The sequence below is a fragment of the Castanea sativa genome, chromosome 5 (assembly GCF_040712315.1).
Source record: "Castanea sativa cultivar Marrone di Chiusa Pesio chromosome 5, ASM4071231v1".
Taxonomy (NCBI): domain Eukaryota; kingdom Viridiplantae; phylum Streptophyta; class Magnoliopsida; order Fagales; family Fagaceae; genus Castanea; species Castanea sativa.
In genome coordinates this window covers 5,285,697-5,305,404 of record NC_134017.1, presented here as the reverse complement: position 1 = coordinate 5,305,404, position 19,708 = coordinate 5,285,697, and the positions used below count along the sequence as shown (strand labels likewise).

The 19,708-nt window shown below is 35.6% G+C and overlaps 2 protein-coding genes and 1 long non-coding RNA gene across 6 annotated transcripts; all 3 read right to left on the bottom strand.

The window, feature by feature from the left end:
• Positions 1-542: 542 nt before the first annotated feature.
• Positions 543-6,980, bottom strand: LOC142636282 (histidine--tRNA ligase, cytoplasmic-like). The gene is made up of 7 exons (XM_075810449.1): positions 5,266-6,980; positions 4,551-4,730; positions 3,912-4,169; positions 3,352-3,486; positions 2,738-3,019; positions 1,254-1,394; positions 543-1,144 (listed from the first exon to the last, which is right to left on the bottom strand). Exons 1-7 carry the CDS (start codon positions 6,763-6,765, stop codon positions 845-847), a joined length of 2,796 nt encoding a protein of 931 aa, XP_075666564.1. The 5' UTR covers positions 6,766-6,980; the 3' UTR covers positions 543-844.
• A 4,275-nt stretch (positions 6,981-11,255) lies between these two features.
• Positions 11,256-11,740, bottom strand: LOC142634015 (uncharacterized). Its single transcript, XR_012844026.1, has 3 exons — positions 11,587-11,740; positions 11,437-11,514; positions 11,256-11,330 (listed from the first exon to the last, which is right to left on the bottom strand). It is a non-coding gene; the product is annotated as an uncharacterized LOC142634015 (long non-coding RNA).
• A 2,478-nt stretch (positions 11,741-14,218) lies between these two features.
• Positions 14,219-19,231, bottom strand: LOC142634317 (uncharacterized protein At2g37660, chloroplastic). Of its 4 annotated transcripts, XM_075808613.1 has the most exons (10): positions 19,007-19,231; positions 18,135-18,218; positions 17,980-18,038; positions 17,523-17,618; positions 17,322-17,399; positions 16,370-16,432; positions 16,101-16,274; positions 15,052-15,147; positions 14,757-14,811; positions 14,346-14,555 (listed from the first exon to the last, which is right to left on the bottom strand). In XM_075808613.1, exons 1-9 carry the CDS (start codon positions 19,185-19,187, stop codon positions 14,803-14,805), a joined length of 840 nt encoding a protein of 279 aa, XP_075664728.1. In that variant the 5' UTR covers positions 19,188-19,231; the 3' UTR covers positions 14,346-14,555; positions 14,757-14,802. The 4 variants fall into 4 exon arrangements, with proteins under 4 accessions (XP_075664727.1, XP_075664729.1, XP_075664730.1 ...); XM_075808612.1 differs by lacking the exon at positions 14,757-14,811 and having other exon boundaries at positions 14,219-14,555; XM_075808614.1 differs by lacking the exons at positions 14,757-14,811; positions 17,322-17,399 and having other exon boundaries at positions 14,219-14,555.
• Between the last annotated feature and the right edge of the window lie 477 nt (positions 19,232-19,708).

Here is a 19,708-nt window from a genome sequence, read left to right as displayed (position 1 = left end):
GGGGTGTGGGATGCGAGAAGATGAGGTGGACAGCTGAGGTGGCATGCACGTGAGTGGCATGTGAGTTTTGGCTGACTGAGGTGTCCACGTAGGATTATTATATTATTATTTTAATGAGTGGGCTTGACAGGTAGAGGTCCGTTAAACACGTAAGATTATTCTGTTTCTAGCCTGACGGAAAGGACCATTTTAAAAACGATTTTCGTTTTTTAGGGATGACATTAGTAAAGAAATCAATTTTTGGACCAAAATGAAAATTGACCCAAAATATTAAGACCAAAAGTGCATTTTCGCCACAAAAAAAAAAAAAAATCTTATATTTCCTCTCCCATAAAGTATAAAAGATGCATTTAATTTTTGCCGCCAAATTAGCTATGCAATTGACTTTAGCACAGCCCTTTTTGCATCTTTATTTTAATGCGTTTCATTACTTTCATCATCAATACCGAATTTCATGATTTTGAAGTGTCAAGAAAGTGAGGCCGTAAAAAAACTGGTCGAACTAAACCCCACCCCTAGTTTCCCAATAAACTATCACCATAAAATGAAACTCAAGCGGAGATTTGCAATTAAACATCCCAATATTTCATGTATGGCCATCATAGTATTTCATTGGCATGGCACTGTAAAATCGAAAGCACCAGATAAAATTACAAAAATCTATAACAGAAATAAATCCTGGTGTCCTATAGACCTTTTATATGACACCTATCATCTTCATTTCCAGTACTAAGAAATAACGAGTACAAACAATGAAAAGCATGTCTAAAAAAAAAACAGGGTGTTTTACCAAGTTAGAATGGAAATCTGGCTTGGAGTCGTGCCTTTCGGCCAAATATTAATTTCATGGGTTCAACCGTCTTTGAAGTTCTTCGACAAGACTACTTCTAGGAATTTTATCTTCTTTAGCAGCCTCAATGTCTTTTAATATAACAATCCCTTCATTCATTTCCCGTTCACCCACAATAACCATCCACGGGATCCTCGACTCTCTAGCACGGTCAATGTGCTTCATCACCCTTTTATTAACAAAATATTCGGCTTTCACTTTGGCATTCCACAGCTCACTTACCAGCTCTGCAGCTTGAGTCAAGTCATCCCCCAGTATACTAACTAGGACTTCAGTCTTTGTTGCACGTGGTGCCTGCCAAAACACCCAAAAGGAATGAAAGAACTCATCAGCCTCACCACCAGGGTGCTAGATTATTATACTTTGAGTTGCTAGCCAAAATATTAGAAAGTATTATTATCACCTGGCTCTGGTCTTTCTGTAGCTGCTCCATTATAGCAAATACCCGCTCGATTCCAAGACTAACACCAACTGCTGGAACCTGCTTCGCACCAAACATACCAATAAGGTTGTCATAACGTCCACCAGCAGCAATTGAACCAACCTGAGGACATGCACAGGCAAATCACATCATCAGTACTTAAAACACGCGTGTGCGCGAACACACACGTTTTCTTGGAAACACATGAAGCAAATGAAATGCACCAATTACTAGATCACAAAAGAAGCAAATGAAATGCACCCCCATTATTGAAAATGAACTGAAAAATGAAATTTTCAAATTTAAATTTTACATCAGTTCTCATGTTAGCTATGGATTTTTGTTTCCTCATCTCCACTACCAAGGCAGAACTTAGTAAATTCAGTTGGCTTTAGATCCGAAAAATCTCAACTAGCTACTGCGTTGGCTGTTCTACACAATTGTTACCACTCTATCTTTCATCCCTCTATACTACATGATGAAAACTTAAATCAAACCAAAAAGAATTATGAAAAATTAATTATTGACATTCGCTTTTAATGTCAACTCTAAGACCTAAAAATTTCAAGTTTCTTAAATTTATTTTTCACACTTCATAAAAACTGGCATTTTTTTGAATAAGCTCATAAATACTTTTTCATTTCATGACTCAATTTCTCTCTTTTCTTTCCACAGTCCTTTTCCAACCTCCTCCTTCATCACAGTTGTCACCCCACAACACTCATGTAAACAAAAACAGTAACATGAAGCTTTTTTATGGAGAAATCATCTTTCCTACCCCCAGAAATCAGACAACACAAGCAAATGGCTGAAATAATCAAAACTCTAGAGACTGAAAATGATCCATGTCATAGAACTATATGATTGTCACAGGATCATAAAATACACAGGAGTAAAGACAAAGCAGATTAAGAACAATAATTCATAAGCTTCTACAGCAGCACTAGGATCTTTAAACATATCAGATATAAATGGACATACAACATTACCACCATCCAAACTTCATCACACAAGTTTCAATAATAAAGAAAAAAAAAGAATTGAGAAAAGACATCTATACGAGAGGATTACCAATGACCTACTATCATCAAAAGCTAACATATAATGCCACCAATACAAAAGCAGCCACACATATATCAACAGCAATCTGATAGGATGGAATGCGTTGTTCAAGCGTGCTCTTTAAATTAGAGCATAGGCACATGTCACTGCCATGTCAAATTATCACAATAATTCAATGTCCATTTGTTCTTCTAGAGTTTTGGCCGGTCAATTTTACCAGTTCAGATCACAACTAATATGATAATAAACCATTAAAAAAAATTCTCCCAGTTCAATAAGAGAAAAGATCCTTGGGCATCATTATAAAAGGATCAGTTATTAAAGTGTCACCAAAAAACAATATGGATTCACAAGGAAGAAAAGATAAATGAAATGAAAAATACAGATGTTTCTTAAAAAATTACCTGTGCACCGCCTTTAAAAACAGCCTCAAATATGACTCCAGTATAATAATCAAGGCCTCTGGCAAGACTCAAGTCAAAAACCACTTTGTCAATACACTTTGACACTTCAAGAGCTTTAAATAAAATCTCTAGGTCATTCAGTGCATCAACAGATCTATTGTGTCCTAAGAACTTGCTGCCCTGCTGCTTAAGCTTAGATAATAGTTCCAAAGGCTGTCCCCTTTCCTTCACAAAAGTGCCAATTTCATCTGCTGTCTCAACAGATAAGCCCTTCTCCTCCACCTAACAATAATTAACAAGAAATATATAACCAAACATACTAAAATTCATGCAATGATATAAATGGAATACACAATTAAATTATGAATCCAACATTTCATTTATAAATATTATTGCAAAGAGAAAAGCTCAAGTAAAAAGAATGTATATGCAAGCTTCCCTATAAAATTAAAATAGAGTAAAAATTAGGCTCTAAATTACTAATCCAACATATTTACAAAAAGATGATCACAGAATTATCCTTATATTAATGAAATGCTAACAACTAGATAGGCTATTGCTCCTAGTAATAATAACCAAGTAAGACAACAGTATTTGTATACAAGTGTTCTTACCATTTCCTTTTTTATCTGCTCAAAAGGTTGCTTATCTAACTTGTCAATACTTGAACATATGGTTCTGAATTTTTCCGGTGGCACTCCACATATGTCCAACATTCCATCAAGTAACTTCCGATGATTCAATTTTATCTGTAGAAGAATAGGAAATTAATTAAAATTATTATTATTATTATAGAACACACTTTGAAGAAGGTCTTTATCAAAAAATCAAAAAATCAGTTCATTTCAACTAGGCCTTGCTCATTTGCTCATTCTATATCGAATCATATTTATCGATTGTCTTGAACCACAATATGTGATGAAACATATTGAATTAGCACTGTTGATCAGGTAATGGTTCCAACTTCCAAGACAAACTCAGTAACATTGCTGCCATCAGATGGCAATAAATAGCATCTATGAGGATAGGAGGCATGCACCCAATACAAGTGACAGATGCATAACAAGTCAATACTAATATCAAAGACAAAATATAGTATAGTATATAATCCATAACAAATTTAAATGTCAAACTTTCCACTAACAAGGATAGGTGGGTAAAAAAATGAGGTTACCTCATAATCTCCAATTTGCAGTTCATCAAGGAGTTCTGTCAAAATTTTAACAATCTCAAAATCTGGCCCCATTTTTTCATATTGGCCTGCAATGTCTAAATCGCACTGGTAAAATTCACGGTATCTTCCCTTGGATGGGTTGTCCCTCCTGTAAACCTTAGCTATCTGGTACCTTTTAAATGATGTGAGACCATTCATAGCCACATACCTAGCAAATGGTACAGTTAAGTCGTATCTCAAAGAACAAAGTTCTCCACCCTGCCAACAGATTGAACATAAAATTACATCACTATGAGTAAATATGAAATGGTGTAACTAAATTCCTTTGATAAGTACAGCAACAATAATAAATTACAGGTTAGTTAGGGAAAAAAAGAAAACAGTCCTTTTATAAGTCTTCTTTGGATGAAAAATATATATATATATATATATATATATATATATATATATATATATATATATATATATATATATATATATAGATAGATAGATAGATAGATAGATAGATAGATAGATAGCCAAGTGACTCAAATATCAACTACATGAAGTAACAACTTGATTGAACAGGCGAAAATTCCTAAAATTAAAATAGCATAAAAGGAAATGACTTAAATTTATTAACTATTATGAAATAATTACCTGGTCAGCAAGATCATATACCAACTTTGAATCTTCCCCATACTTTCCCATGAGAGTTTCTCTCAGTTCAAACGCTGGAGTATCCAATGCGGTAGCACCATGCCTCTCAAAAACATCCTCAATAATTGAAAATGCTCTCTTTCTTATTGTCATTTGTTCTTTCGCAAAATCACGAGTACCCTAATTTGTACCATAATATGGTTACAGTCAGCATGCTAGTGATGCATTCAAGGGGCAGAAATAAAATAATTTCTTAAAATAAGAATATGAACACAATAGTATGTTCATAAATTAAAACAAAATAAGTGAGTATTGAAATTTTGATTGATTAAAAAGAGTATAAAATTGCAAACAGCTCCTTGCAATATGCCATTTTTTTGGTCCATGAATTAGAAGTATATTAACTAAATACTGTACAAAAGTACAAACAGCTCCAAAGAGCTCCTATATCAACAATAAACTCAACAGGCTGCTCAGAAGCATGCAACAAAATTACAGGCAAATTACAATAAGCTGTCAACATATTTAAACAATTCTCCACTTCTAGCACTAAATTCTAAAAACATTTTTTATGCAACATTCTCCAAGAATTGCTCCAATGTTGACACAAGTATAAAACGTTTTTCCCATCTTTATACAGAGCACATAATAGATAATAATAATGCACGCATCATTCAATGAGAGTTAAGCGATAAAATTTCAGGAATGTCACCACCTTTGGAAGCTTGGGCAATCTTCTACTTTCATTGGTTTCTACAATCTCCTTTAGTTTCTTCAACAAGCTATCAAACTCCCGGTCCTTTGGGTCCAAAAACAACAAAAGATCCTCGACCCATTTCTCAATCCCATCACCTGCCTTCCCCTGCAACCTATCCTTAATCAATTGCACAATCACACTAGTCCCTTTCCCCAACAACACTTTCTTCTTCTTCTCACCCTTCTTATCCCCCTTCACATTCCCTCCTCCTACTCCTCCATTCACCTCAACACTACTCCCACTCTTTTCACTCCACCCCACGCCCTCAAGGGCAATAAATCCCGTCATTGCCTCCCACGCCACAATCTTCCACACCATCCCCAACAACACATTCACTTGGTGCACAAACTTTTCGTACTCCTTTTCGAAACCCAGCTCCAAAACCAACTTAAACCCATTTCTCAAGCTCTCACCACTAGCACATTTCCCTTCAAACAAACCCACCAAGCTCGACCGCAAACCTTCATTACCAATTGAATCCAAATTCGCCTCCACACGACTCAAACTACACTCCCCCAATTCATTAATCGCTGCTGCCAATGGATACAGCACAGTCCTCACATCCGAACCCGAACCCAAATCCTTCGAATTCAGCTCAATTCTTGTCTTGGAATGCACCAACTTCACAATCTCCCTCAAACTCCCATGAACTTTAGCTATTTTCGACACCGAATCAATCTCAACCTTCCCAACCAACTTCGACCCATTCAGCAAAACCTTCATATCACTCACAACCCCAACCTCCTCCTTCGCCGAGAACCCATCACCGGAATCCATCGAATTGAACAACACCGCCGCCACGTCGGCCTTAATGGCCTCGCACGACAATGCAGCCACCGCATCTGAAACCACCGACAACGCCGCCGATTCGTGATCCAACACAGCACAAACTCCAAACAAACCCGAGGGATACAATTTTTCAACCAATGACGCTTCCTCTTTGCTCAATTCGATTGAACCGAACACGTCGAGTTGGGAATTCTTGAATTTGTTGAGGGCTTCGGAGATTCGGATTGGGAGGAGCGCGGAGTGATCGGAGCTGCGGAGGAGCTTGTAGAGGAGGACGGTGAGGAATGCTCGGAGTTCGAGAGGGGCTAGGGTTTTGGGGATGGGGAATTGGGATTGGACAGGTGGCGAAGAGGCCTGATTGGGTGAGAGTCTATCGAGTGCGGAGGAGTCGAGTCGTAGCGAAGCGAAGCCGGTAGCAATGGCGTAGAGTGAAGATGAAGAGAGAGATGAGCCCTTGCCTCCCAATGTTATTACAGAGAGTAGTTCGGAGGCTTTGTCTGAAGCCATTTTTTGGAAAAAAGAGTGAGAGAGGCAGCTGAGAAAGTATAACGAAGCAGAAATAAATAAAATCCAAATCTGAGATTGAAAGAAAGAGAGAGAAAGAAAAGAAATTATCACCAAACGGCACCACCACTCCTCCTCCCAGTTCCCACCATCACTGCACTGCATGCATCACAATATCAGTACATCCACCATCAAATTTCACAAGATCATAGCTGATTAAGAGGCGGCTTTAGCTCTACAAGGAAGCAGGTCGAGGGCTAGTGCTTTGAGAGAAGCACGTCTATGGCGGCAGGAAGGCAAAGGCGGGAGCAGGGATTTGAGAGAGAGAGAGAGAGATGAAACTTGAAAGAGAGAGTGAATATAGAGAGGCAGGTTAGCGTGAAAAATACCCAGAAGGTTTCCTTTTAAATTTAAGAGCTGTCGACCGCGGCATACCTCTGCGTCAGCCCACAAGTATAACTGCTTGTTGGGTGTGGAGGACAAGGGTTAAGTTCAAGTTTTCAAGAAGGAGTTTTACACACGTATACACTTAAATTATGTTAAAATAGAATTCTATCTTATATCAAAAAAAAATTAAAGAGCTATCGAGTCAGTTTCTACGGGTTTTAAATTCATTAACCCATAACCCGACCTGAAATTTCGGTTTTTAAAAGCACGGGACTTGAATCTGACCTACCATGCTATTCAGGCCCGCCTGCTGGGCCTCAAGTTAGGTGGGTCTAGTCAGTTTGGTCGGGTCATAAGGCCCGCTGGATAACCCTAAAGTTTATGTTGTTTCAAGAACTTCATGTCAGCATCCACATGGTGTTTCTAAGTTTAATGAAAAAGTGACATGTGTATCAAAGTAAATACTTCAACACTTCAGCTTTTTGTATAACCAAAAGACAAATTTGTTCTCAAAATTTCGAAATCCCGCTACACTCTCTCTTTCTTCTCTCTGAAATCTCATTTCTCCCAAATCAAATTTCTCTCTTTCTAGTTTCTTCTCCCTGGAATCTAAAGCCCATTTGTTCCAATTTTCAATTCAAACCTCCACTATGCTCTCACCCACATTCATTTTCACTCCAAACCTACACCAGCCAACTACGCTGTCGCATCGCTTATCCTCGCTTTCTTTCTTTCACCCTCACCTCCACTGCACTGCTACAATACCTAAGTATCCTTGGTCCATAACCATAAAGAGCCACCCTTATCTCATATTTCACACTATTATTTTTTTTTTCCTGTTTGCAACTGAGAGAACTAAGGAAATCAATATCCAAGTGCAATGTAGGTGAGTTCCTTTCAATTTTCTTTTCAATATCAAACCTATTTTATTTCCTTGGTCTATTTGTTGCTCATACCTGTTTTTGTTTGTAATATTAGGTAACTTACAAAGACAAGCCCCAAGCTCACACACAATTCCATCCCATCCCAATTTGATTTGGCTTTATATTTGTGGATGGGATGGGATGAGATGGAATCATGGAATGGTTTTGTAAATTGTGACCTTACCTGAACATTTGTTATATGTGATCAGGAAGGGTGCTTTGGGTTACTCCAGCTTGTGGAATTGCTAAAGATGTGCTTTGAACTTGGTTTTGATGATGATTGGTAATGGTAGATTATATTGAGTGAATTTGAAGGATGAATTCCCACTTTATTCAGAGAGTTTGGGGGTTGAGAACCTTAGTTTCTATGTGTGCATGCTTAAGTAGCTTCTAGATAAACACCATTTATATGCACAAGGGACAAGCACTTATGCAATATATATAACTAGTTCTTTTAATTATACTATGTTTCACTTTGGAATATTTCCATCAGTGTATATTCTTGCTAACTATACAACTTGGAGATTTTAGTTGTTAGATTTGCATACATTATATCCATTGAAGAATTTATCATATTGACAGTATCATTATTTCTTTATATGCAATTGAATGAGAATTTTTTTTTTCAAAACTTTTTTAGGTGATGATTTAGATGCTTATGATGCTCATGGGTAATGGCACCTGTCTTATCATTAGGTTGATAAGTTGATCAAACTTTGGTTTGGGATTCTCAAGGGTAATGCATAGCAGTGTTGTTTGAGATGCTTATCAAACTTTAGTTATTCTCCGTGACATTGGGGCCATTGCAGTGACGGACCCGAGACTTTTCTAAGAAACCTAGTCTACTAGATCTTATCATTGGATGTGTTTTGCCACCAGTATATTCAACTCTAATCTCAATTTAACTTCAATAGTTCCAGCTTTGGTCATCTAAAGAAGAGGCAATCTTTTCGTTGTGTTGAGTTTAAACTTCAAAACTTGTACCAAAGAAATGTAAGACAAGAGCCATGTATAATACAAATGCTTATGTTTTACAAAAGACACATCAGTAGGAGCAGAAAGTGCTTCAATGTCCCTCTGAAAACCAAGATAAGTTTTCTTAAGAGTACAAATTTTTTTTAAGGAAAGTGAAAAGGGGGGGGGGGGGGGGGGAAGAAGAAGACAAAGAAGATTGGGTTATAGTGCTGTCTTGCAGACTAGTTTTCTATTATCATACTTGATGATGTATGTTTGCCAATCTATACTGGTGATGTATCAATTATCATGTTATACATATTTATTCCTGCAGCTGTACTTGATATGGAAGCAGAAACTGTTCTCAGAGAACAACTTCACTGTACATACACATGCCACAAATTACAAAATTTAAACCAACCACACATGATGAAGAATGTCCAAATGATCCATAGGTTTTCTGGTAAAGAGTTTCTACATATTTTCTGACAATGCAGAAATTACAAATGACATTGTTTCATCCTACCAATAGAGATCATAAGGCCTGTAGAATAGCTTCATTGGTATCATATCGATCTCTTTTCTTTTTTTCTTTTTAATTATAAATTTTATTGATGAAGAGGCACTACCTCATGTATAAAGGATGTATACATGATGTAATCCTAAGGAATTACAAAGAATGACAGTTACAGTTTGAAAGATTGAGAATCAATGAAATCTACAAGATAATGATTGTCATTAGAGCCCAAAACATGGGATCATTCAAACAATAATCATATAAAAGTTGACTTTAATTGAAGAATCAATGTTCCCACAAATATTGATCTTCATGCCATTAAAAAAAGGTTTATCATTCTTTTCAAGTATTGTGCTTTACCAAAGCCCTAGCCGTTCTTTAAAACCTAATCCTTCTTTCTGAAGTTATTTACCATAGATCCTCAAATTCTCCAAAGCCTAAGCACACCACAAACACACATAAATGTCCTCTGCCACAAGCGTAGCATGAAAGAAAATTACATTTACACACATACAAGTTGCAATAAATTGTAAATATTAAAATTCTGACTAGGGTCAGTAATGGTGGCAAGGAAAACTTAGTCCTCTCATGGTCCCATTTCCCTTTTAGGATGTCAATAATGACTTCTTGCAAGGGCAATCCCTTTGCTGCAACCTGCAATGTTTCAATAGAAAAGGATTATAAAGTTACGACAGTTTTCAAAAGCTACTTGTTAAAATTAACTTTTAATGTTTTGTACATGAAGAGAGACAACATATTTGCACCTTCTATGGATTTTTTCATCTTAAAGTTAGGGAATAAATTAATCTAATAGTAAGATGTTTTCATCCAAAACTCAGTTATGGCAGCCTAAGCAAGCTGTTCTGGATTTCGTTTCTGGTTTTGAAAGTTTCTTCTATTTTATAATTATTTTCCCTTTTTTTTCATACAGGGGGGAGGGGGGACGGGGGGCGGCGAGATTTTGTTGGATTTGTAGATAAGCCTAGAAGGGCTAGAAACTGACAAGTTTCCTGGGGATAGCACTAAATGACTAACCCTTAACCCTTGAAAAGAAGTGGCACCTCAAAGCCTCCATTCTATAGAAAACCTAAGCCTCGGCTGCCTAACTAAAACCAGATCACATGAGTGACAGTTAAGATGTTTGTTTGTCTATGATCTATCAATATCAGGTATGTAAGGTGATCATATAAAAAAATTGAAGATATATTTGCCGACAAAGCTTTGTAAATGAACTAGATCGAAATAAGGGGTAAATATAGTCTTCCAGAAATCTTTTGAAGTTAACAACCCCAAGAGAAACTCAAATGTAATATCATAGATACAACGTTCCTCAACATTTCCTTAAGGGATTTACATGTCATTCTGAGCAGCATAAAAATTTTCAGAATATGAATGATATTATATGAACATCACTTTGCTACCAGAAATTTTTAATAGGTTACTTGTCAAAAAAAAAAAAAAAAAAAATTTAATAGGTCACTTTGTTACCAGATTCACTAACATAAAGTAAAAGGAACTTGAAAGTTTGGATACTATACCCTATAATAAAGGGAAGAAGATAGAAAGAGACCAAAGTATGATCAAACTAAAAAGATTCCACAAGTGTGATTCAGGGAGCACGAAGACGTTTTTTTTATTGTTTTATGATAGCTAAATAAAATTCATTAAATAAAAAAGGCAATTCCAATACACGGTGTGTACTGAAACGACACGAAGGAGTACAAAAGAAGAAAATATAAGGCATCGAAAATAAAACTAGCTAATGTACAAAGAATTCACGAAATCTTGCAACCCCTCAGCCGAGAAGGATACAAGCAGAGCAATCCATTCATATAGCATCTTCAAGAATAAAACGGCGAGCATTATGTTCCCACCAAATACATCACATGAGACAATAAGCTTTCCAAATTGTTCCAAAGCTTGGAAAATTTAAGCGATCTCTCTACACCCTATACAAAATACATGCAAGATGTCACCTTGATATAAAAAATTTAAGTCTGTCATGGGTAGTCAATCAATTTCTAAGAACCAAGCCAACCAACAAGTAATGCATACCTTGGGATAGTAGATGAATGCCAAACCATCCTTCACCAATCAACAGTGGCTGCCTTGATCTGATAGCTTCCCAGGTTTCTGTACAATTGAAGTTACCAGATTTAGCAACAATCCAGTCCATATTAAAGAATCCCTCTCTTCCTAGTTTACCTGAAGCGCTTTAACTTGAATCAGCACCAATGGTCATTAGAGATAACACTAAAATCTCTAGCATTGATGTTGCTCCCAGCATCACATACAATTCCTCCATACGGTGACAGTTGTCCAGCCAAAGAAACACGTCTCTTCCATGCCCAACTCTATGCATTTGCTATTTAATTGCAACTACATCAAAATCAAATGCCAACTTTTAATCAAGTTTGGATGACTCATTGAGTTAACCAGACTTTTTGGACAGGAGGGATGATATCAATCATAGATGTACTGTAGTCCCCCAATCCTGCCAATAAAATAATAATAAAAAACCACTCTTTCAATAACACATAAAGGTAAAATGTGATTAGGATAAGTTGTTTTACTGTGGTCTGATGGCATTATAGGTATGACCAATTACTGTGTGCAAATAAATAAAATATGTTGCAATCATTGAAATAAGATTGGCATTAAACATCTCTTTTTTGTGCAAGTAGAGCAATATGGGGTTGGGATGATTCATACATCTTCATTGGCAATATGGAGAGAGGAGTTGATGTTATCTCCCCAACTCAAAAAGGAACAATATTTACTCTACAAAGCCCACATATGTCAGCAGTTCCAAGCCGGTTCGATGCACACCCTTACAGTGTTGGCATGCTTGCAAGAGCCACAAATTTGGGCCAGGTTTATATGCGGACATTTGGCTAGGAACCTCAGAGTTTCTTTCAGCATTACAATTTTCATATTTGATGTTTAGTGTGTTGCCAGTTAGTGAAACATGACTGATGTCGTCTCTTGAATTTTATGCACTTTAATGTCTTGCAAACTGATGAGAAACTGTTTTTTGTTAGGCAGAGTGACTAGAAATGTTGACTAGGATTCTTTCCTTATTTTTTTTTTTCTGGGGAAGAATTGTTACGAGTTATGACTAATGATTCACTTTAGAACTATATTGTCCAATCTTAAATATTTTTACATTATTTTTTAGAATTAAATTTTCATCAAGGATAACCTCACAAGACAGTTACTAAATACTAAATAGATTACTTCGATGATAAGGAAAACCTCCTGGAAAAATACAAATAACAGCTCATTATGGAAATAGAAAAGTTCTTGACATTTTCCAAATTTAAACTTAGAGAGAAGTTACGCAACCCCCTCCTACCCAAACCCCCATCTCCCCCCCCCCCCCCCAAAAAAAATGTGGCTCAGAATTTGACCCGGGGATTACTCCATAAACTAAACTTGCCAAGTGGGTAAAGTCACACATAATAAATTAAAGAAAAATTCATTCTGGTTGGATTTAACCACTTTGTAGTTGGTAGACCTACATGCTCCCATGTACTAATCCAAGTCAAATGGCCAAAAAAGGCTACACATATTGGCTTTCTTAGAACTTACTTCTAAATATATATTTTATTTTTGGTTGAGACTTTATGTATGTTGATCCTTGGACCTATGAAACAATGCAAAATGGAATGCTTGCTTGCTAGCAATATGGCTGACCAACATTGTAATACAGCAAGAAAAAGTTTAATTGAATTATTAATTGAGCATGCTTTGGTTAATGTACTCTCTGAAGTTGAATAAATTGGATCTAGTGTGAAGAGAAAATTTGCTTTTAATTTGCTACTTGCATTTTGTCGAAAGTCTTGTAACTCAATTGGCGCCTCACAGTGTTTCTAACAAAAACACCTGAGGTTCAAATCTCTCTCCCCAGCTATCGAATTACCCAAACAAAAAAAATTGCTACTTGCATTTTCGACAGATGGCCTCTTAGTAATAGCATCTCTTTCAATTATTATATGTTTAACCAGCTACTATAGTGTATTACAAGTATTTGTTGTACTTTAGCAACGTGGGACAAAACTAATAAAGAAGACACTATTTTATTTGGAAAAGAAAAAAGAAAAAGACAGTAACATAAATTTGGGACTTCGCACGAGCTTGTGATAAAAATGGGAAAGGTGTGATTTAAAATACTTGCTTTCCACATGAAGTGGAGAATCAGACAGCTAGGAATGTAAAGATTGTTCCATACATCAACATTTTTTTTTTCCTATATTACTGTTTCCTTTTATATTGTCGATTATTAAGATTTAGGAGAGTAAAAAGAGTTTGTGTCAATGTGGGTGCCTCCACCCAATTGGTCTCACGTTTATGCCCCATTGTTGGTTACAGTGTATATGACGGGAATAGAATGCTAGATGCTTCGAAAACTGTGAGTTGTCTATTCTTGAGATTAAGTCTTTTTTCCACCCTGTTCTTCTTGTATAGAGTCTAGTTTTGCCATCTTGTTTTTCTTTTTCCCTTCCTCTTTTATTTGATCTTTGTAACTTGGGCTTTTGATGTTTTGCCACTATAGTACATTTCCAATGTACTTAAGTTGGCTTTTTTTTTTTTAATAATAAAAGTATTATGTTGTTTTTTTATATTAAAAAACTACTGTTGAAATCTCCACACAAATAGAAGAAGAAGAAGAAAGAAAATCATACACAAATGTGATCCAATACACCTTCCGTGAATTCTCCACACTACATATGCCTTAATTGCATGAGAAAACATCTTGCGATAACATTTCTAAGATGTCATATGCCGCTAATAGAGACATTAAAAGACGATTATGCATGACATATCAAAACAGGAGTGGAAAAAAGTTGATGTAGCCTACTAGATTATCTATGTCGGTCTTTGGCAAGTGCTTGAGATCAGAAATTTAGCACTAACACTTATGTTCTCTGAATCATTACTGGTTAATGGTTATGCAGTTCATGTGTAAGACAAACTCACTTGTAATGCCCTTTTCTCTTGCAAAACATTTCATGAGAACATCACCAACAACAAAGAAAAACAAATAAACATAAATGATTGGCACATTTTTTAGCATGGTTTGGGTGTTATTATTGAAGCTGTTGTCCAGCTTTCTCCATCAATCTAGCCATACACTCTTGCCAATCTGAAATCTTCTCATCTCCATTGACCACCTACGTCACAAAAAACATAGAACATTTGATGACCCAGTTTTCAAGAAAATGAAGAAGAAAATAACATGGTTTAAATAAATCAATAAGGGGTTCTTTATCGTGGACAAGAAAATCATTTCACTGCTTTAGTATTGTCTTTGAAATGAGTTGACTACATATTCTCAAACTATTTTGTAGTTTACAACTTGTTTTAGTGTATACCAATTTGTTGATGACTTCTCATAGCTATGACTCCATCTATGTTGTTTTAGTGTACCTTCAAAGAAGTGTATATGAACATATGTTAGACACGAACCTAGAACTAGACAGTTGGTCCAATGCATGAAACATGTTGGGCAGGATTGATTCATCTGGTTCAACATGATAATAAAAGTGACCATTAAGCAGTTGCCAATAGCTGATGCATTAAAGGGGTTTCATCTGTCACATTTATACAACAACGGCCAATCAATTCAGTTTCATTCAATAAATTTTAATTTAGTATATGTTCACCAACCTCAAATATAAATCCTCTTTGTGGGACTGCATCAAGTGCTTGCACACAAATAAAGGCAGCATCCTCCTTGCTAAGATTTCTTCTTGCAGCACTACCCTGTTATGAAGAACATTAAATGAAGTTTGATACTCAGCAACAGCAATAGAACAGACCTCATTATTGTTATCTTGTAGGATAATTTTGTTAATATCCACCAGATGCTTGCCAATTCCCTAAAATTTTCAGTTAGAATCAAAATTTCAAGGGCCCATGAGATCAGATTGAACAAATAAGTTTGATAGAATGACCTATCTTCAAAGAAACAAGATTTTTTTTCCTTTTTCTGTGCATCAAAAGGGGATCTATGTTCGGGCTAGAAAATGAAGAAAATGGTCTATAATTGATCGTCTTTAGTCTAACATTAAAATGTTTTGCCTAAATGCTTATAGACAATAACTAAAGCACTTTTGTTTAGTGTTACTAAATAACTTCAATGTCTACAATCAGTTTTTGTGATGACTATATTTGCTCTAGAAAGACTCCTTGGAAACAATAAGGTCTGGCATCCTAAAGCTATAGAGAACAAAATGGGACAATTCACTACCCTGCAATTTCCTGATTACCAATGAAAAAGGTCTCCTACAGCAATCGCGTCACTGCTAAAAGCCTAAAACACATTGCAATGACCAACACATGAAGCTGTCTCATAAGTAAATTCTTTTTTAATAGTGGGTAGAATTTGCTCCATTATTTGATGACTTATGAGCAAACAACCTTAAGAATCTTTTACATAGAAAATGGCAGTTGCTCTTATGCTTCTCAATAATCATCTGTTGAGAGAGAAAGGAAGTAAATGTAATGCAGTCCAAAAAACTAGAAACAGCATGGTGAATAATGTTGGGCATGTAAGGGGACTGCACAAAACACAGTAATGCCTGTTGACAATTATGCAAATTTCCTCATGAATCTGTCATATTATTTCTTTTCTAAACAAATGATTTGAGTAACTGAAAACCAAGCACCATAGATTCAATTTTATCCTATTCATGGTAAAAGGAGAAGAGTAATACCTCCTCAAAGCTAAAACCTTGTTGTCCACCTGGAGTGCTTTGTAACAATCCAGCCCTGATGATAGTGTAAGGGATTCCTGAGGCCATCAGCAACGATTCATCTTGCTCAGCCAATTTTCTTGCATTGCTTTTCATGAGAGCTTGAATGCCCCCAGAACCTCTATAAGCAGACAACTGCAACCTTATCAAACCACAATAACAAACAAGAATTTACTTAAAATGATGATGTTTCATGTTTAGACAAGCACACCTAAGAAGAAGGCAGATACCTGAGATAAGAGAACTACATGTTGCACCCCTTTCAAGCCCTCAACATTGGATAAGAAACCTTCCTGACAAAACATTATAAAGAATACTTAAGTAGACAGGCAAGATGACCTTAAATAATAGGAAGAGCAGCAATTAATCTACGAATAAATAATTTTACATAATTAAGCTGTTGCAAATATAACCAACATATATATATATATATGTATGTATGTATGTATGTATGTATATGCATATGTATATGACTTTTGCATGGACAGCTAAAGCTTGTATGGTTTGAGTTTCACCAAAAACACTGAAACAAGGAGACTAATTTTTGTTATGGAAATGCCAATATCTAAATGCCAGTTTATTGTAAATGTTTTAGAGGCAAATTCTTGTGGCACATTGGATGCCTTTTTGTGGCCATGGCAATGTGGCACCATATCTCATATCCCTTTCAAACATTGACACTTCTCCCCTTTTAGTGTTAGTGTATGCCAGCTTCATAAAGATTTTGGCAGATTCATTACCTGAAGGATTTTTTATTTTTTTTATTATTATTATTTTTTAAGTCAGCTTTTAGCTTTCCAATATGAAAGCTTACTTAAGCTATTAAAATGAGAAGACCAGGGGCACTAGGACGACATGAATCACAAAGATAATAAGGATGGAAGAATCAACCCCAAATAGCACAATTGGTTGGGGACCATGGTTCATTCAGCTAAGGTCACCAGTTTGAATCTCCCATTTCCCTTTCCTTGAAGCCAAAATTTGCTTATCAAAAGAGGGGGGGGGGGGGTGGTTGGAAGATGGAGGATTCAAATCTAAGCATTAAAAAGGGTCAGAAAGAGTACACATTTGGCAAACTACACAACCTCATAAAGTCAGAAGAATACAACTTTGTATGGTAATTATAGCCTATCCAATGAAATAGAATTCATAAATCAATAAGAAAGATTCAGATATGCATACATTTGGACATATTATTGAGCGGACCCCTCTTAGAGCTTTCTTCAAGAATTTTTTGTCACTTGCATCTCCAACCATTGGCTGCATACAACACCACAACCCGTAATCTATCTTTCTCAAATGAAAAGAAAGATTAGGAAAGCGACTGCCAAGATAAACATGACCTCCTAAAAGTAATTTTACCAAAAGTAGAAATCCACCCACCTCAACATAAGTTCCAAAGGCTTCAAGTGCAGTCTGCTTGTCCTTTACCAGTGCTTTAACTCGAGTTCTTTTGACAATCAAGGACAATATTACCATCTACATAAGCTAGATGAACCAAGGCTCAGAATTCATACATTGTAAGCCAATCTAAACGCCTACACACTACACAGAAAGTTATACTCATCACAGACTATGTGAGGTATATCAGTATATAAATACGACTAGGCCTCCAAATGCCTAGATATGGGTGCAAGTTACAGTAATAAGCATTTAGAAGTATAAAGATAGCAGTTATCAAGTGGCATTTGAAACTCATAAAGTAATAAAAATACCATGTTTTCAAGCAATAAAATATTGCTGAAGTTGATTTACTTGTCAACAACAGAAAGAAAAGGTTCATTAAGCCATTCATATGTTAGCAAAAAAAAGTTGGGGTTCAAATTAAGGCAAAACACACCTGGCCTATCTCACTATCTCCATCACTCACTAAAACTGCATCCCTGACTTCTTCTACTTCTGTGTTTCAAATGGATAATTCATGAATCAGCAATCTTTCAAAATTTAAAAGCAATATAGAGATAAACACCCATGAATTGCTATTTATAAAACTACCTGATTGATCATCATCTTCAACAGTGGATTCATCTTTAGAGAAGGGATCAGGTGCCCCATACCATTTCCTTAACTTGGGACCTCCTATACAAAACACATATGTAGACAATTTAAAGTTGAGAATTTAAGCAAATTTTTCACCACATACAAACATGCAGGCAGACAAGAAAATTTTGAGAATGTAACCTCAATTTTATATCCTAATTATCAGCCTCATTTATTTTTTTTGGGGGGAACAGAGATGATTAGGAAGACCAGTTGGAATACCCTATCTAGGTGCCACCATAGTGTTGGAAAAAAATATTTTGATAGTGCAAAAATTATTGTTACTACAATGCAATCCTAATCTTTACAAAATAATCTAGTAAGATAAGAGCAAGGAGAAAGAAAGATCTCAATAAGTCCACAAAGATAGATAAAGGCAAAAAGGAACTCATTCCTAACCAAAGCAGCACTCAAGGAAAGAGACAAGTAACACACCAACATATTGCTAGAATGAAAAAATTTTCACAACTTGTTAAAAGTGGAAAGTCGTGATTAGAGTAAATATCATTTTAACACAGTCCACTACTCATGAACCATTGACACCATTTTAATATACACCAAAACCAAAATTATTTTCCTAATCTCCAAATTAGGCCTATCAAAAGTAAGTCCATAAAGATAGATAAAGGCATAAATAAACTCATTCATAATCAACAACATACCAACATATATATCTTACTGTTCAACAATACCATATTATCAACCCAATGGGGTTACTTGGATACATGCATAAAAGATTAGTTGGGTCATTGGGTGTTTAGTAATTAAAAAAAAAAAAACACAACACAGTACTAAGACCATGGTGCATGATCCAGAGTACATAATACCTTCTATATAGTCAAGAATTTGGTCAGTAAAACTGAGTTTCTTCTTGGCAGAGCAGAGAATGTGAACACGCTTTTCGATGTTTGATTTGAAACAAGGGTGTTGCGGTGTTTTGCATTGCGTTTGAGAATGGGAAAATAGAGAGAGAAAGAGAGTAGTAGTAGTAGTAGTAGTACCCGCCATTGATAGAACCACTACGTTTCTCTCATCCAACCGTTTTTCATTCCCTCCCGCTAAAACAAAAGATAACATAAATAAAGATAAGACTTGCTTCAATTCCATTTTTGCCACTACCACCACAACTTTTTTACTTATTTATCATACGATTTTTTTAATTAAAAAAGAAAAGGAAGGAGAGAGAGATTATGTAATTTTTTATTTTTTTAAAAATTGACAGTAAACCCTCATTCTTAAAAAAGTAAAATAAATAAAAAGGGCATTATATCTTTTTTTAAAAAAATTATTATAAAGAGATTTGTTATATTTCAATTAATATTTATTGATATTTTCAACAAATATATTTATGGTTTAAATTTTTCATCCTTGTTTTCTCTATCAAATCACTAAATAAGAAACAAGAATTTTTTTTTTTGGTAAAAGAAAAAACCATAGTCCCTAAGTCCCCAGTAAGCTTAGTGAATAAATTTTAGGTGGGGGAATAAAGAGTATAAAATGGAAGAACTAATACCCATGTCTGAGGCATG

Excerpts from the sequence above, each read along its gene's own strand:
- LOC142636282 (XM_075810449.1), bottom strand. The coding sequence starts at position 6,765 with ATGCAGTGCAGTGATGGTGGGAACTGGGAGGAGGAGTGGTGGTGCCGT. Across the intron at positions 1,395-2,737 it reads TTTTTAAAGGCGGTGCACAG|GTTGGTTCAATTGCTGCTGG; the intron begins GTAATTTTTTAA and ends GCATGTCCTCAG. Across the intron at positions 1,145-1,253 it reads TACAGAAAGACCAGAGCCAG|GCACCACGTGCAACAAAGAC; the intron begins GTGATAATAATA and ends GTGTTTTGGCAG.
- LOC142634317 (XM_075808612.1), bottom strand. The coding sequence starts at position 19,187 with ATGGCGGGTACTACTACTACTACTACTACTCTCTTTCTCTCTCTATTT. Across the intron at positions 18,039-18,134 it reads TGAAGATGATGATCAATCAG|AAGTAGAAGAAGTCAGGGAT; the intron begins GTAGTTTTATAA and ends TTTGAAACACAG. Across the intron at positions 16,433-17,321 it reads GCTCAATAATATGTCCAAAT|GAAGGTTTCTTATCCAATGT; the intron begins GTATGCATATCT and ends ATGTTTTGTCAG.